The sequence below is a fragment of the Filicampus tigris genome, chromosome 17 (assembly GCF_054856515.1).
Source record: "Filicampus tigris isolate MCC_2025a chromosome 17, RoL_Ftig_1.0, whole genome shotgun sequence".
Classification (NCBI taxonomy): domain Eukaryota; kingdom Metazoa; phylum Chordata; class Actinopteri; order Syngnathiformes; family Syngnathidae; genus Filicampus; species Filicampus tigris.
Window position 1 is genome coordinate 16,637,481 of NC_141233.1, and position 17,591 is coordinate 16,655,071.

General features: G+C 46.0%; 1 protein-coding gene across 3 annotated transcripts; it reads left to right on the forward strand.

The window, feature by feature from the left end:
• Positions 1–520: 520 nt before the first annotated feature.
• sec24a (SEC24 homolog A, COPII coat complex component) lies at positions 521–17,094 on the forward strand. Of its 3 annotated transcripts, none has more exons than XM_086057469.1 (24): positions 521–910; positions 4,272–4,835; positions 5,905–6,060; positions 6,189–6,260; positions 7,623–7,667; positions 7,767–7,936; positions 8,404–8,591; positions 8,807–8,909; positions 9,755–9,881; positions 10,085–10,194; positions 10,327–10,439; positions 10,518–10,636; positions 11,299–11,354; positions 11,816–12,022; positions 12,107–12,230; positions 12,555–12,713; positions 12,854–13,027; positions 13,453–13,563; positions 14,075–14,250; positions 15,087–15,224; positions 15,298–15,402; positions 15,596–15,688; positions 15,774–15,877; positions 16,150–17,094. In XM_086057469.1, exons 1-24 carry the CDS (start codon positions 856–858, stop codon positions 16,262–16,264), a joined length of 3,384 nt encoding a protein of 1,127 aa, XP_085913595.1. In that variant the 5' UTR covers positions 521–855; the 3' UTR covers positions 16,265–17,094. The 3 variants fall into 3 exon arrangements, with proteins under 3 accessions (XP_085913595.1, XP_085913596.1, XP_085913597.1); XM_086057470.1 differs by having other exon boundaries at positions 5,908–6,060; XM_086057471.1 differs by lacking the exon at positions 6,189–6,260 and having other exon boundaries at positions 523–910.
• The last annotated feature ends 497 nt before the right edge of the window (positions 17,095–17,591 follow it).

Genomic DNA, 17,591 nt, shown 5'->3' on the forward strand with positions numbered 1-17,591 from the left:
CAACAAAGATGTTTTGGCGTGTTGAAGCAGAGAACGTACCTCATTTCAGTGTAATCTGTAACAGATATGGAATAAATTTGATTTGACTCTACACCTCCTGGCCCTGCCAACACAACTAAAAAATCAAATGTGATGATACAATATCAAAACATGTTTACTAAATAAAACTGGATCGGGTCTGAATTCACTAGTTTATTCAATTATGAAAATATTTGTTTGCTGCAAGTTGCAAGCCTCGTTTCAAACTAACATTTGAGGCAATGTTGAAACCAAATGTGGAAGCTAACTGACCTGGAACCACTGCCTACACCAAATAGATTATCGTTTTATGTGGATTTCTCCTCTGGTAATTACTTCAAGCAACCGCTGGCTCTGCTCGAGACCATTTTACTGCTCCTAGAAACAAAGCGAACACATTTATAAAGCAAGAGATGAGCGGACGCCCACCAGCGCCGCTTGTTTCTCATAGACTGCAAAATGGAGAGCACCGGAGGAAATGCCACGTGTACACACTGCGCATGCCCGACAATTTCGACGTTGATCCTTCTTGGGTGATCCCAATTTCCGGTTTGTCCACGATTGCTCTCGACTAGGCCTTGCTAGCGGCTCGGCACTACACCGTAGTGTCACTTGCGACGGGGGCTCTTCGGCCCGCAGCCATGGCCGTGTGATCGAGAAAGACGGACAGACAGTCACATTTTTCAAGACAAACCCAGGCCGCCGAGACGCGGACATTTGCTCCTTAACCCCCCGCCTTGTTTCACAGCTATTTGACTAAAAAAGAAGAAGAAGAAGAGGCTAAAAGCTCGCCCTAAGCTAACCGCCTCGAATCGGAACCCGGTATCCGTTTTCAAGATGTCAACGGCGGGCTTCAACTCTCAGAACGGGACGGGACAGCCGTACGCCAACGGTAAAGTATCAAGGCGAAATGTCACACAAACCAATAGCTATGAAGCTGCGGTTACTTGTTTGACTGTGAACGCTTGCTAACGGTTAGCTCGCTGACTCGCCTTAAAAAAAGAAAAGAAAAAAAAGAAAAGAATGAAAGAACGCCGTGGTAAGTTCGCCAAGACCGTCGATCCAACTTGAACAAAGTTAGCGCTACTTTCTAAATAAACGCTTGCGTCTAACGTCATGTCATCTGGCGTTTAACTTTGATTTGTGGCCGAAGAGGCTCGGGCCAGAGTGTTGAAATGGGTTGAAAACGAGACTTCTTGTCATCTTGAGCGTTCCAGTGCATTTCAGTGGTCGCCCTTGTGCTTAGCAACCGCTTTTTGACTCAATGAACAACCTCGTCATGTGCTCTCAAGCTTCTGGAAGTTGTTTTTTAGTTGTTGTTGTGGCTCGCGTCCTCACATTATTACGATAATTGGGTTATTACGATATCAGTGTGGTAGCTTTCAAACCTGTATCGATGCTTTTTTTGTTTGTTTTAAATTTGCCCTACTTCTCACTGTCAATGTGGCACATTGGACTTGATCCAGATGCACAAACTTTTAACTCTTGTGCACGATTTTCCTGTTACGCATTTGTGTGGTGATTATCTGCAGGGGTGCTCCTCACAACCGTTTTTTAAAAACAAAACATTTCATGTGTGATATTTTTTTCTCCCTTCACATGTTTGTTCTGCAGTTTTCTTTGCTACGTCAACCCGTGTAGGGAATGTATTTCGACCCGATGGACAGCTAAAGGCTGTGTTTACCAACCTTTTATGAGCCTGTGAACATATTTTACATTAGTAAAATTTAATGACAAAAATTATGCAAAAAAAACCATGCTTAAATGATGATCTTCCCTCAATTTACTCAGAAATTGATTTGTTGTAAAATGTACTGCTCTTAAGTAGAGACCCAAGCTTTTATTTTGTTTTATGAATGGCAACAGGTGGCTACACAAATTAATGGTACCGTGGTCTGCCATTGAGTTGAAGAGCATTTACATGTTCTGCCTGGCATTTACTATATGTCGCTGGCATACAGCAATAAACTCAGATGCATGATTTCAGGTAAACAGTCATTTTTTGGACTAAGTGCCAACTGTTTTCAAAGCAGAGTTCCCTGTATTACCAGATGTATCTTTCAGAGCCACAGAATATTGTGTTCCGTGACAATATGCACTGAACCTGCCAAAAGAAAAAGTAGACTCTCTTCCCTTTAAAAAAAAAAATGCTTTTAGCCATTTCATTCCTTAGTAATCATTAGTAGAACATGGGTTGGTTTCACAAAAAAAAAAAAAAACACAGGTTTGTGTCCAAACAGTGGAGGAAACAAGCTTTTTGTGTGTGGAAAAAAAATGATGCCAATATGGATTTTGTTTGCGTTTGTGGCACATCAAACAGTAGAATTAAAAACAAGACTGAGAAAGGGAATTGATGGCAAAAATATTTACTCACAGAGATACAAGAAACACGCTGACGCTGTCTCACCACATGACTCAAGCGGGGCATTGTTATACATTCCGCATTCTTCATCATGAACTGCGTGTTTTTTTTTCTCACGGTCACAACACACACTTTCTTCTGACTACTGCAATACACACTGTATATACTATACACATACATACTGGCATAATGTGTTTGAGTGTGAGGTGCCTAAACATGTCTGACTTCCAACGTGTTGGCATTTCTCACCCTCACAATGGACGTGAAAAGCCGAGCTTCACTGCCTATTCTAGATCTTCTACTCATAAACAGTGTTGCTCTCAAATCCGAAGTGACACAACATTGCCATCTACAGGCAGCTTTTAGTCATTTCAGTGGTTCACAAATATGAATTTCACAGACAAGCTGGCGGCGACCCTCTTCTACACTGACCGACCCGATGAGAGACCTATTTAACCATCATATTAATCGATGGCAGTAAATGGTTGGATTCCACTTGATGACTAGAAAAGTACTCGGAGGAGAATGAATGAACCTGATGAACCACTTCACTAAATGTCTCAAGCAAAGTGATATTGGCCTGGCAGGACAGCTTAATAAATAACCATTCAGTTTGCAAGAATTTAGAGGAAAATTATATTATAATATTATTATTAGCGTTCCCTGTCACACACACACACACAAACACACACACACACACACACACACACACACTTTTAATTCAGCAAGTTTGGTCTTGGTATTTGAAATGACTCGGGCAATTTTAAAGACGATTTCCAGTGGATTAGGAGCCTCGGTCATTCATCCCTAGGCCATTGAGAAGAGAGCTTTTCCTGGTAATCCCTTTTCACGGGCGCAAGTGTCATTGCGCAGTAGAGGGCAACATGCAACGTTAAGGAAATGTTGCACTGGAATTACTATAAACATTCTTGTCATACTTACAAAGTTGGTTTTTTTTCCAGTTATTCAAGAGGGATAAAAAAAATAAGTATATCACAGGCCGTGTGGTGTAAAAAGCTCGACCTTTTTGGGAAGCCTTATCTACAAAAGCAAAGGCTTCTTCCCTTTGTGATATTTTAATCATCACGTGAGTCAGCAAAACGTACAACAGTGACTCTGACAGAGCCACTGAGGGCAGATCAAGATTAAGGTGACCAGATTACAGGTGTGCTGGCACCTCATTGCTCAATTGGTACGGTGGTGCGCATGTCATCGCCAGTGAGGTCTCGTTCACTGTTCAGACCAACCGATGCGTTTGTGCACTTTGTTTGCTCACGCCGCCATTCAAATGCCGGTGGCAAGACGTTTTGCTTCATGTGTCAGTAAACTGTCGAGTCGAAGTGAAAATCAACAAACGGGTCGAAAGTGGCGTCTCACTGCCTCGAGTGTTGGTACGGGTGAACAGAGGCAAGAGTTGATTAGGATACGAGCAGAAGCAGACGGTGAATAACGCTTCAATTCGCTTTTGTTTGTTGCAACTCCCAGTTGAAGTTGGCCCTAAAAGTAAACACAAGAAAAAGAGAATTACATGCTGTGTGTTGCACCAAACCTTTGCCTTCAAGGGGAAGTCAACCCAAACATAATTTTTTCAAGAATATGTTCTATGCAAGCCCACTAGTTGAACCAAGATATTCTGATAAATGTTGCATTTGTGGAATAAGAGTTAATCTGGCCGTTTTTAGCCACCTCAGGGGGCGGCCATTTTGTCACCTCTCCCCCAGTCCACTTCATGTAGTTGATCCCAACTAGCTTTAGCATTAGCCACAGTGTTGCTCACTCGGGCCACGACACGCGCTTGTGTCTATGACTGTTGGCCGTTTTCAATTTTCGATACTGTATCGTTACAGGTTTACACTGTGTATAAGCTTGTTCAATTTCCAACGGTCTGCAGGTCCTTCACAGAATCCGGTTGGTGTCCAGCAGCTCCCAGCCGTCAATTACGGCATGACACACCAGCCCGGCCACAACCCGATGCAGGCCAAGTCTCCCGCGCCGCCCGGCACTGGACTGTATCCCTCCGGGCCGTACCAGCACATCCCCCCGGTCAGCTCCTACCAACCTGGCCCGCCGCCCACATCCTATCCAGCCACGCCCGGCCAGCCTCACCTCACCCGACCCCCCCTGGGCGGCCCCGTGTCCCAGACCTCTCCCCAGTCTGCCAGTCCTGGTCCCCGGTTGCCCCCCGCTCAGGGCACCCCCCCTCCACCCGCCGCGTCTTCTAGCGGCTACTACCCGAACCCCCAACAGCATCAGCAGCAGCCCCTCATGGCCCCAGGGTGGCAGTACAACTCGGCTCCTCCGCCCGCGGGACTCCCCACGGCCATGAACGCGCCACCTCGCGGCCCGGCCGCCAACCATGTGAGCCCACCCGCGCCTTACAGCTCGGCACCTTCACCCTCCATGTCCCATAATGCCGTGCAGCCCCCCACTCCTCTACAAGGATACGGCCAGCCAGGTAAGAACATCCAAATGCCCTCTGCTATCACTACAGGAAGTAACCCAAAAGGGGGGGAAAAAAGTAACATGGAGATACCGATGGGGCACTCCTGCAACAAAAAAATAAATACTAAAAATGACGCAACCTGCACGGTTAAAATGAGATCAGTGAATGTAGTCGTCATGCCCCATTGTAAAGATTGTCCGATTCAATTTGAATTGCTTTGTTCTTGTGTGCATTTGTCGCTTTAAATCAGAGTCACAGGTGTCAGATAAAGTATCTGCAGGTTTGATATGTTGGAGGAGGACTTTGCCCTCCGCTCCTGCTGCGAACAAGTTGACGCGCACACACTCACTCGGATCACGTAGAATCGGTTCAAAGTTCAACGCCACGGAGTGACACAAAAGCCTGCCAGTCGAAATGAGGGCCCATCACATCGTTTTCATCGTTTCACTGATATCCGCTGAAATAAAGTCGTTCCTTTTAAAAGGTCACAAAGCAACAAAAAATACCTGGTATCATAAGATTCCGATAAGACTAAGACACGAGGTAAAATTTGTTTTTTTTTTAGTACTGGGATTTTAAGAACAACAGTAACTGAGCGTCTACAAGCAGCCACAGTGGGCGTCGCCTCCCAAAAAGTGTCGCTCGGCAGAGCATGTGTTCAGAGACAGACGTGGGTGGCGGCAAGCTTGTTAAAAAAAAAAAAAGCCCCAGCATGAGATGTGGAAACGTTTTGAAAGTGGCCCACAGTTCGGGAGAGCTGAAAGATTCTACGAACCTGATGAAAACTACTCTGTACTCTGTGGCCAAACGTCAAGAGTTGACAAAGCGACAGGTTAGAAAGTGTGACCCGTTAAATGGCTTACCTTTCATTGGAAGTCAAATGTCGGATTGTGAGTGTGCGCCCTTCTGTGTCAAACAAATGTGAATCTCGTCACCTCTTTTTAGCCAACGCAAAGTTGTACGCCGCAAAAGCACTCATCTCAATTGTCATTCGCAAACGAGAGTTTTTCTCCGTATTGATCCGGAAGTTACCTTTGTGGACGGGTAAACGCGTGGCCAATAAGATCGCCTCTTCCTCCAGCAGCCGCTGCTCCTCCGCCGATGAATGCGGCAGCTTCACACCAATACCACCCAAGCAGAGCTCCCTATGGGACCCCTCCCGTGGGCCCACCCCCTACCATGAAACCTGCGGCGCCCCCCATGGCCAATGTCACCCCGCCGCCACCAAAGGCAGACGGTAAGCCATTCTCACGCGAGCATTGACATCTTGTTTTTATGGAGCAGGAATTGCCGTACTGTGGCCCCTTATTTATTTATTTTTTTTGTAAATTGTTTTCTGTTGTTTCCCGTCCACCCACATGCCAGCTCAGTGTGGGGCCGGCAGCACTTTGCCCCTCACTGAGCCCGACGGTCAGGACGCGGATGTTGAACGTCCAGGTGTGGTTGAATCTCTCGGTAGCTATTTAGAAATCTTGTATCATTTCTTCCTTTCCTTTTTTTTTTTTCTTTTTTTTTTCTTTAAACGGATCTGCAGTCAGTGACTTTCCAAAAAAATATTATGATTTATTTAGCAATAATTGGAATCACGATTATTCAAACGCTCAGTTATTTTTTTGGTCCAAAACAAGAAAATGTTTAAACGAAAAAAATATCAAGACAAAGTAAGTTCCTTTTGGACCAAACAAAATATATAAAATTAGTTTTAGTTTAGTTGTTTACATTTGTAAAAAGCTGCAAATTTATAAATTCAAGTATTGTCTCCTTGTGTGAGCAAACAGCGCGTTGGATTTAAATGAGTATTAATAATCCTTTTTTACAATTTTGGGTGAAAATTCAGGATAAAACTAATCTTGACAGGTGACCCTAATTTCTACCCTAAAATCTACTTTTGGCAACATGAGAGACACAGCGGCCGGTGTTTTTTTCAATCGCTACATTGAACAAACTGTAACAAAAAAGAAATTAGGGAAGCACCTACATGCTTATTGTTATGGGCACAACTGACACTGTGTTAACTAACTAACGGTTAGCCACAAGGCCAAGTTCTGAACTGACTCACACATCACTCACCAGCTGCACACACTCAAAGTCACAGATGTGTGGACGCCAATCAAAACCTGCACCTCACAAAATCAACAGGATCATCGGTAACTAATCTTAAAAAAAAAAAAAAAAAAAAAAAATCAATAGCTGCAACCTTGTTGTCATATTCTGATGCACTTTTATTGCAAGAAAGCGAAAATGCTCAAATGTGTTCGTGATTGTCAGAGAAATGGTGAAAAAGCCACGTGAAAGCCCAAACTGGCCTTCAAATGCAGCCCTTCGATTAAGACACAAGCCCAACTGTTTTCATCCATCTCATTGGAATGCTTGATACCATCTGCAAAATGTCCACAGGCAGGTATTGTAATGGTGTGTCACTATTTAAAAAAAAAAAAAAAGAAAAGAAAAAAACAGCGACATAGCCATTCAGTAGTGGAAGATCCTCCAAACCAAATTTCGGAAGCAAGAAAACTGTTCATCAAGTGAACTCGTCAAGGCCTGAGGCTGCCGGAGTCAAACTTTTCCCATTGAAATGCGCAAGTCACGTGGATTCAAAAAATGAATCCAGTCCAGCCAGCTGATTGTTGTCAAGAAATACGAGCTTGCCAACACGCCCTTATGAACTACATCAAGTCCATCCGCAGTAGAAATGTCCTTGTGTCCGTTTTGGTGGTGTCTTGTTCCATCTCATGAGTGCCGGGTGACGACGTTCAATGTACACGAGTTCAAATGTCATCTCTGTGCCTTTCCAAACAGGAACGGTGGCGGGTGTCGGCGCCAATCATGTGGACAACAAACTGGGTGCGTCTCTTTGCCGCCTTGCAGGAAACGGCGGACACCGAATGTCTTGAATTCGTTCTCACGCCGCTTCTTCTTTTTCTTCCCCCCCCCCCCCCGCAGCCGGGCCGCCCCAGCATGGCCCGCCGGCTCGCCACTTGGGCCATTACCCCTCCCTGCCGCCGGGGTACCAGCACCCCCCCGCGCCTCCCCACGGCGGCCCCTCGTCCGCCCACCCGGCAATCGAGAGCGCCACGCAGCCTTACATCCAAGCACCTCGGCCGTACCAGCAGGTGAGAGGCCACGCCCACGTGCCTATTTTGACACTCCTTTGTTTCGTCTTTTGTTTTTTTTTTTCTGGTGTGCGTGTGTCAGTGCTTTTGTGTCAGTATGAGTCTGTCTGTCGGAGTGTTGAATGTGTGTCTTTTAATTTGCCTGTGTGCGCGCGCGTCAACTGTGTGTGTTTGTGTTTGTGCAACAGCGCGCACACATGCGTTTGCTTTGCAATTAGCATAAGCAAGAGTCAACGCATTCTCAAGTTGACGATTGTCTCAGTGCGTATTTGCGGAACAACATGCTCTGCCGCTTGACACACACTTGCTTTGCATGAGTAAACCCGTTCCCGAGTGCAAACATTGCGTCCGCGTTGCCAACGGTGCTTTTTCAAGCCAAAACGATGACGCGCAGTAGGTTCCGATCAAGGAGTTAACGGCGGCGTTGTTAACGGCGGCGTTGTTAACGGCGGCGTTGTTCCCGGCAGCCGCCTCCCGGGCCCGGCCCGGCTCAGCTCAGCCCGTCCCTGGCAGCCATGAGTCTGCAGTCCGGCGCCCCCGAGAGCCTGCGGGTGGTCAACCTGCTCCAGGAGCGCAACCTGCTGCCCCCGGGCCCCGTCCCCGCCCCCACGCCCTGCCTGCCCCAAGACCTGCAGAAGATCAACTGCAACCCTGAGTAAGGACACTTTGAACGCGCTTGGGGTACACCCACACAATCTGCTCTTAGCCAATACAAGCACCCTGTCACAAATTGGGCACTTTTACGCCGAGGTGCCGCCAATATGTCGAAGCACGATATTGCGCGGCGACACGGCGTCCCGCAATCCAAAGTTTTAATGGCGTCGGTGTGGTGTGATGATGAGGGTCCGCGACTCTTGTCTCTGTCTCCAGGGTCTTTCGCTGCACGCTGACCAGCATCCCTCAGACGCAGTCTTTGCTCAATAAAGCCAAGATGCCGCTGGGCCTCCTGCTGCACCCCTTCAAAGACCTCTCGGTAAGGCCAAGTCAACTCTTTAGTGTTTTTTTTTTTTTTTTTTTTTTTTTTATAGTGACGGCGTAGTTAATAACCTAAAAAGCATTTGGGGAAATACTCACGCCATCATGTTTTTGATTAAATATCTCAGGCCAAGGCCTTAGATCTTATATTTTTATTTATATTTTATATATTATTTATTTATATCTATATTTATTCATATGTGTATCACAGCCCTTGTTTTTTTATTTTTATTTATTGTATTGTTTGTAAAGTGTTTTGTTACAGCTCTAGCTGTAATATATAAATAATATTGTATTGTATTAACTCATTCACTCCCAGACATTTTCAGACCCTCTTTTATCCAAACGTTTGAAAAAAATTGAAAAATACGTTCCCAGGATTGAATAGCTGGACTGTGAAAAGACAAATAAACTTGTCAGTGGCAGTGAATGAGTTTAAATATAATCATTTTGTAGGTTTATAGAGTATAAATACTTTAGTTGTAAGACATTTGCAGATAATTTCAGTTAAAAAAAAAAACAAGACATTTTTTTTCTTTTTTTCCTTTTCCTCAAGCCCAGTGCAGTTGAATGAGCTAAAGAAGTCATTTTGAGTCGCACCAATATCGATGGACCGCTGCAGTCGAGCAGAATTTGTTGTGCGAGCGATTGGCTTGTTTGATGCAGCTTGTTGGCCTCCTGCAGTCTTTTTGTTTGTCAACAAACACGGCGAGCTCCCGTCTTGTTGCAGAATAGTTCCGCTTCGCCGCTGAGGAAATTCCAGTTCAAATAATTTGCTGCACGCGATTTGACCAAATGTGCCCCGCGGGCCTCTTGTTTGTTTTCTTTTCCTGGCACCCACAGCAACTTCCCGTGGTGACGTCCAGCACCATTGTCAGGTGTCGCTCCTGCCGAACTTACATCAACCCGTTCGTGTCCTTCCTGGACCAGAGGAGGTGGAAGTGCAACCTGTGCTATCGGGTCAACGATGGTAAGAAGTAGAGATAGGTGAACGTTTGCGATGTAGAAAGACCATTCCAAAAAAAAAAAAATAAGTTTGTTATTATCCACCCCACATGCTTTATTTTGGTTTTATTTATTGCCATTTTGGATGTAAAGATTTCAAGTCAGCTCAAATTCGATTGATAGCCTACTCCGGTTTATGACCTTGCTCGCATGCGTGCATGTGTGAAGTTCCAGAGGAGTTCATGTATAATCCAGTCAGTCGATCCTATGGAGAACCATACAAGCGGCCCGAAGTGCAGAACGCCACCATCGAGTTCATCGCTCCTTCGGAATACATGGTAGGCGCCTTTGCTTGGCTCAAGTTGGAATGAAAAAAACAAAACAGAAACCACCCATGGTAATGTTTTTTTTTTTTTTTTTTTCTCTCTCTCTCTCTCTCTCTCTCTCTCTTCCCCCATGCCCCTTGTTAGCTGAGGCCGCCGCAGCCGGCCGTGTACCTCTTTGTGCTGGACGTGTCCCACAACGCGGTGGAGACGGGCTACCTGAAGGTCTTCTGCCAGTCGGTGCTGGACAACATCAACGCGTATGTGAAGGCCGCCGTTTCTCGGGTTCCACCAAACGCCAGCTACTGACAGCCCGTTTATTTGTGTGCGCGCCAAAGGCTCCCCGGAGACTCGCGGACCAAAATTGGCTTCATCACCTTTGACAGCACCATCCACTTCTACAACCTCCAGGAGGGACTCTCGCAGCCTCAGATGCTCATCGTGTCGGACATCGAAGGTGACGCTTCCACAGTCACTAATTGGCCTATTTTGCGGATTCTTTTGGGGGCACCTGTCATCTGTTACTAGCTGAAAAATTAAGATGCCTTGGTTTTTGTGCGTGTGTTCAGGCCAAATCCACGTCTCATAAGAGTGTTACTTTGGCAAAGATGGGTGCCTTGAGACTATATTGAATTACAAGTTACACATTTAAAACAAGCAAATGGTGATGCTTTAGTAAAGGCTGTTTAGCATAATGCTAACGCCATGGGCTAATGACTAGCATTGATGTCGCAATGGTATAGTTCTTTCAGCAAGGGGTATTTGAACACACCTGGTGGGGCAACACATTTAGAGAGGTATAACAATAACCACAGATACATGTATTCTTAATCCTCTGCGCGGTGTGACCATCTCAAGTGACCAAGTCACCATGGTATGTTGAAGTGAGAGGAGGAGCTCCATTTATGAGGCCATAGCCTCATCTAAAAGTGAAAAGTGCGTTGCTGCCACTGTGTGGCATTTTTAGGCAATTACAAAGCTTTGTGTCTGTCTGTGTGTGTGTCAGTTACTGAAGAAATGTTGCTATTTGCAGCAGGGATCGGCGCACGTAGCGACGAACACTCTTTTTTTGTATTTTCTAACCAGATGCATGACAGTTTATGCTTGTGTGCCCCGCAGATATCTTTTTACCCACACCAGACAGCCTTTTAGTCAACCTCAATGAGAGCAAAGAGGTAAGGAATGCGCTATCATCAGGAAACACCTTTTCCAGAGAGCCTTAAAAAGTCTTAGTCGTTTTAAAAATGTGCTTTTGATGCCTCCATTTAGAGGACAGTAGAAGTAATCCTAATAAAGGGATTTGGATGATAAAATAATTCATTTTGATTTTTTACATGGCATTCGCCATTCACTCCATGAACCGCGCCATCTTTTCCCACAATCGCAACACACACTTTCTCCTACCTACTGTGACGCATACGCTGTTTTGGTCACACGCAGCGCGCTGGAATCTCTCCCCCTCATAATTGTCGCGATGGTCCGAAATTCACGCTCGGGTGCATTCGTAGCAGCAAACACCTGTTGCGACTCGCCGTTTAAGCCCCTTCTCGTTTGAAAAGTCCTGCAAGACGGAAGGGATCGGACTCGTACATTGCAAAGCTTCATGGCCCTAATGCCACGTGGACGCGTCTTGCAGCTGGTGCAGGATCTCCTGAAGAGCTTGCCCACGTTGTTCGAGAAGACCATGGAGACTCAGTCGGCACTGGGCTCGGCCCTGCAGGCCGCCTTCAAGCTGCTGTCGCCCACCGGCGGCCGCTTGTCCGTCTTTCAGACGCAGTTGCCCAACCTGGGCGTCGGGGCCCTGCAGTCCAGGGAGGACCCCAACCAAAGAGCGTCCGCCAAGGTGCCGAGTTGACGTTGGCTTGAGATCACAGTCGGCATGGCATGACGGCTGCATCCTCACAGACCTCCTTCTTCTTTCTTTCAGGACATCCAGCACTTGTCCCCGGCGACAGACTTCTACAAGAAGCTGGCGCTGGACTGCTCGGGGCAGCAGGTGGCCGTCGACCTGTTTTTGCTCAGCTCTCAGTACTGTGACTTGGCATCTCTCGGTGAGTCTGCGTTGTTATTGATTTGTTTGACCTTTATTCATCCAGGAAAAACCGTTGAGAACAGGCTTATCAATTACAGTGGGCCAACTTTGGTAGTCGAGGGCCGCATTCGATTTTTATGGTAAATGGGCTGTCTAGTTGTATGGCGCTTTTCTACCTCCGTTACTCAAAGGCCTTCACCCTGTACCTCGTTTACCTACAACTGGGGGTTCGGCATCTTGCTCAAGGATACATGGACATGGCCACTGCGTAATTAATAATAAGGCAAAAAGAAAGCGAGGCGGCTCCAGATGAAGATTTCCTTTTTTGCTCCGTCTTTGGCAGGCTGCATATCGCGCTACTCTGCCGGGAGCATCTACTACTTCCCCTCCTACCACCACCAGCACAACCCCGCCCAGGTGGAGCGCTTCCAGAAGGACCTGAAGCGATACCTGACCAGGAAGATCGGCTTTGAGGCCGTCATGAGGATACGCTGCACCAAAGGCATGCCACACACGCAACACAGTCTTGACAAAAGACAACACTTGGAATCAGTTCTCAGGACACTCTAAACCATTTTTTCGGGCGGGGGGAAGGAAGTGTGATCTCCCTGGTGGTTTACTTTTGGTCGTAATTGTGTGTAGGTCTGTCCATTCACACGTTCCACGGCAATTTCTTTGTGCGCTCCACCGACCTGCTGTCGCTGCCCAACGTCAACCCGGACGCCGGCTTTGCCGTGCAAATGTCCATCGAGGAGAACCTGGACGACATGCAGGTGGTCTCCTTCCAGGCTGCGCTGCTCTACACCTCCAGCAAAGGTAGGCGCGCGCACACACACACGCACAGAGTTAAGGCTGCAAGTGTGCCGAGATTTGTCACGTTGAGTTGATTTTACCACTGGTGAACTATTTCTCCAGTTTTTAGTAGAACAGTATGCTTCTGCAGGGCAATTTATTTGAAGGCTTTTAGCATGTCGTCGCTGTCATGTGAAAAACACTTATCTCCATTTTTTTTTTTTTTCCATTTTCTTATTTTTACATGAATCACGTTTCCACGTTACAGATATCGCATGAAAGTGAAAATGAAAAAAAAAAAATCCACAATTGGAGATAAGTGTTTTTCACAGGACAGCGACGATCTCTTCTCTATAATTACGCTGGTCGCGCAAAGTGAAATTGGATCATTTGTGGCACAGTGGTTGAGAAGTGCAGTTGTAACGTGTTTGTGCTTCTGCGTTTAACAGGAGAGCGGAGGATCCGCGTGCACACCCTGTGCCTCCCGGTGGTCCACTCGCTGTCGGACATCTTTGCCGGCGCCGACGTCCAAGCCATGGCCGGCCTGCTGGCGTGCATGGGTGAGGGTCACGCCTCCGTCAGGGCTTCACTGGCTCTTGGTTCAAAGTCTTAGTCATTTCTTTGTTCTTTTTTGGGTCTGAGATCCATCCATGAGCGATTTCAAGGCACTTGTATGTATGCCTAAGCAACAAGTGTCGCTGTAGTTTGCGTAGCAGCCATTTTAGCCCATTAGAAGCCTGAAGAAATTCACTCGGAGGTCAATCAAGAAAAAAATCCTCAGATTCTCACAGGTGGCAACAAATGTGGTCGCTTAGCAACCGCCAATTACCGAGTGCTCCATTCTGCACTGCCTCAGCACGATTATAATTTTTTTTGGGGGGTGGGGGGGGGCAGCAGTAGTTTACACCAAAGGTATGTGGACACAAGCCTTTGGCACTTGCCAGCTTATTACAATTGGACTCATCTACAGCTACCTGGAAACCTGTTAGTGCAGTCACAATTATATACATAACATATATTGTCTAAAAACATTTTGCCGACTTGTGTAACCAAGGTGTGGTCTCCTTGCAGCCGTGGACCGCTCGGTGACGGCCAGCCTGAGCGACGCCAGGGACGCCATGACCAACGCCGCCATCGACTCCCTGTCGTCGTACCGACAGTCGGTGCTGACCATCCAGCAGCCCGGCCTGCTGGCCCCGGCCTGCCTCCGACTCTTCCCGCTCTACATCCTCGCGCTGCTCAAGCAGGTCTGCCGCCATCACAACACTCACTTCAAAGCGGTGTCAATGCAAATCTTCCAAAGGGCGGAGATGTTTTGTTTTGATTCATTTGCCATTGACAGTATCCGTTCTCTGAATATATCAGTACTATTTACTTCACATTGGACCTGTTGGATTGATCATGGCCACTTAGGGCGAGTTGAAATCCACGAGAAGTCCATTTGAAGTTCTTAATTTACAGGATTTTTGGTCCAAAATGTTTAATTGTACACTCCACCCTTGAGGGTTTTAGTTTGTGTTCAACCAGATTACATCATTGATCAAGTTTTGGACAAAGGAGCAATTTCAAGTAATATTCACACTTCTGAAAAGAGTGCTTACAGACTGCACTTGGTTTTCCCGGCGCAGCGACAAGCGCGGACTGGCGTAAACGTTCCCTTAGTTGGCGATGGTTGCTAAGCAACTAACCAGGAAGAAGCCTGGTGTCTTTTTCCTCCAGTTTAGAAGTAAAGTAGGCGGTAGTTTGGTACTCGGTCTTTGTCACTGTTTCATCGGAGAGAAAGCCCTGGTTTTACTTGCTGTGATGCAAGTGAAGCATGTGTGGCTCTGCTATGTTTTATTTCAAGGTAACATTTTTATCGTTACAAATAAAAACTACACGTTCCTACCGCTTTCGAGCAACCCGGTACATTCAAAGTAGAGGAGATCTCCATCACAGAGTAAAAATAAATGCCCATTTTTGTAGAGAGACATTTATCGAGTGAAAGAAACAAAAGCCACGCACGGCATCTTAAAAGTGACAAACTACGTCTCTGCGTGGCCACGAAACAAGCCGAAAAAGAGTGTTTGCTCACGCCTTCCAGAAAGCATTCAGGACGGGGACCAGCACCAGGCTGGACGACCGCGTGGCCTCCATGTGTCAGCTCAAGTACCAGCCGCTGGCCTACGCCATGCTGATGATCCACCCCGCGCTGTACCGCGTGGACGATCTGAGCGACGAGGTGAGGACGTGCAAGGATGCCATCGATGGCATGCCACTCCTCCTATAATGTGTTGCGTTCCCGACCTTCCCAGGGCGCCTTGAACATCAACGAGCAGACCGTCCCTCAGCCGCGAGTGCTGCAGCTGTCCGTGGAAAAGCTGAGCAGGGAGGGAGCCTTCCTCATGGATGCTGGAACGGTGCGCCTCACTCAGCATCTTCACACACTCGTATTGACAACATGAATCTGAGAATAGCCTACTGAAACTTGCACTGCAGTTACGTCAACATACCTTGTTTCAAACACTGTCAATTTGGTGTCAGTAAATACTATTAAAAAAAGGCCTTGACGCAAGTGTAGTTTTAATTGAACATGCCACCGTGTCCATCCAGATGATGTACCTGTGGATCGGACGCAACTGCAACCCCAACTTCCTCACTCAAGTCGTGGGTGTCCCCAGCTACGCCGCCGTGCCTGAAAACCTGGTGAGAGTCTTGTGTTTGTTGTCGTTCTCATCTGCGACCCTAACGCTAACAAGGCTAATGCTAACAAGGCTGTATCCTGTGCTAGTATTTTCTGCCAGAGCTGGACACTGCCGAGTCGCAGAGGACCCGCGCGTTCGTGGGCTGGCTGAGGGAGCAGAGGCCCTTCTACCCCTCGCTGAACATCATCAGGTGGGCAGCGAGTTCGCAGTTTGGTTTTTGCGCTGTACCCTGTTCTCAATCCCTTTCTTGTGTTCAAACAGAAGTTATTGAAAGGCTTTTAATTCCCCCAACATTTAACGTACCCGAGGTTGGACAGCCATCTGTTACCCAAAAAGTCTCTGCATCATCTTGAGAATTTTACCACCCTGCTTTCTCCAGCATCTGAAATCTTCCGTCCCGCAAGCTCTACCCGTTGTTGTTGTTGTTTTATTTGCAGTTTTGTTTTTTCCCTTTTGCCCCAGGGACGAGAGCCAGCTGAAAGTGGCATTGATGCAGAACATGATCGAGGACCGCACGGAATCGGCGCTATCCTACTACGAGTTCCTGCTCCACCTGCAGCAGCAGATCTCCAAATGATCCGTTCCCGTTCATGTGTGGAAAGAGGGCAGGCACGTGATGGACACTTTCAATTTAGCATCAGAGGTGGTCCAAAAAAAAACAAACAAACAAAAAAAAAAAGAATATATATATATATATATATAAATATATATATACTGTATGTATGTAAAAGATGGAAAGTATCAGTGTTTATTCTCATAGAACAATAATGTCCAAAGTTGAGGTATGGCTCAGATGTGAGCTCGTTGATGGCAAAAGCACAGACCCCTGTCCTCGAATACGTCACATGTATGCAAGTTTGTGTGTGCGCGCGCGTGTGTGATTAAGGCTAACCGAGGTGTCCGACTGTTATCTGAAGTATTTCCAACAGCCATCACTTCTTTTCTTTTTTTTTTTTTTTGTGTTTTTTTTGGACGATTTCCGTCTTTTTAAGTGTCGCGCCGAACAAATGTCAGAAAAGGCAAAGCATCAGGTGCCCACTTGAATGTTGTGTCGCAATCTCATCTTTTTTTTCTCCCCCCACCCCCACTCCTCTGTTTAATTTATGAGCCTCCCAATGTGATTAAAATTCAATGATTGCCTTGAATGGGAACTCTACTTTTATTACCAAGCCTCCTGTTGAGACACAGACTATATAAAATATTTTAATATAATAGGATACGGGAATTGTTTTTGTTTATTAACACGAGACGTAACAGAAAAAGCCATTGTGATCTTTTAATCATGCTTATTGATACTTGTTTAATGAAAATACTGCATTATATCAATGGTGGAGAAATGCTTATAACATTTTAGTATGACCGTTTAGGTGAACTGTCAACGAAATAAAATGTTTGGGACTTTTTAAATGTAGTGTTTTTTATGGTGGGGGGTTGAGTTAAGGCTGAAATATGTGGACCAAATTAGTCTATTTTTTTTTTTTTACCCTTTTCCAAAAGTGTGATATGATCATTTTTAATTGAGGTACATTATTAAAAAGCAAAACATTTAGAAAACAGACCGATTAGGTCAAAATTGTTTTGGATTAAAAAACAAACATGAAAATAAAGAATACTCAAAAGTCACGCATATATTGTCACGTGACTCTTCCATCTTTAATTATATATGTATTTATACAAACTAAAAAATGGAGGAAAAAATACATCACGTGAAACGGTTCAGTAGTCATTTTCAATGAGCGTTAAACAGGGGAAATGGCAACATTGCAGATTTCATGTGGGCGTGAAATGTACAGTATCTGGAAATCTGCTGTGTGTAGCCGTCTTTTGTTTTATGGAATTTGACTGAATTACTATAATGCCCTCGCATGTTGGAGAGGAAAGTGTGGCTGATGCACTTTATAGCT

Bases quoted from the DNA above. Each gene is read 5' to 3' on its own strand.
- sec24a (XM_086057469.1), top strand. From the start codon at position 856: ATGTCAACGGCGGGCTTCAACTCTCAGAACGGGACGGGACAGCCGTAC. The intron at 8,910-9,754 runs GTAAGGCCAAGT...TGGCACCCACAG, and splicing joins ACCCCTTCAAAGACCTCTCG to CAACTTCCCGTGGTGACGTC. The intron at 12,714-12,853 runs GCATGCCACACA...AATTGTGTGTAG, and splicing joins GAGGATACGCTGCACCAAAG to GTCTGTCCATTCACACGTTC.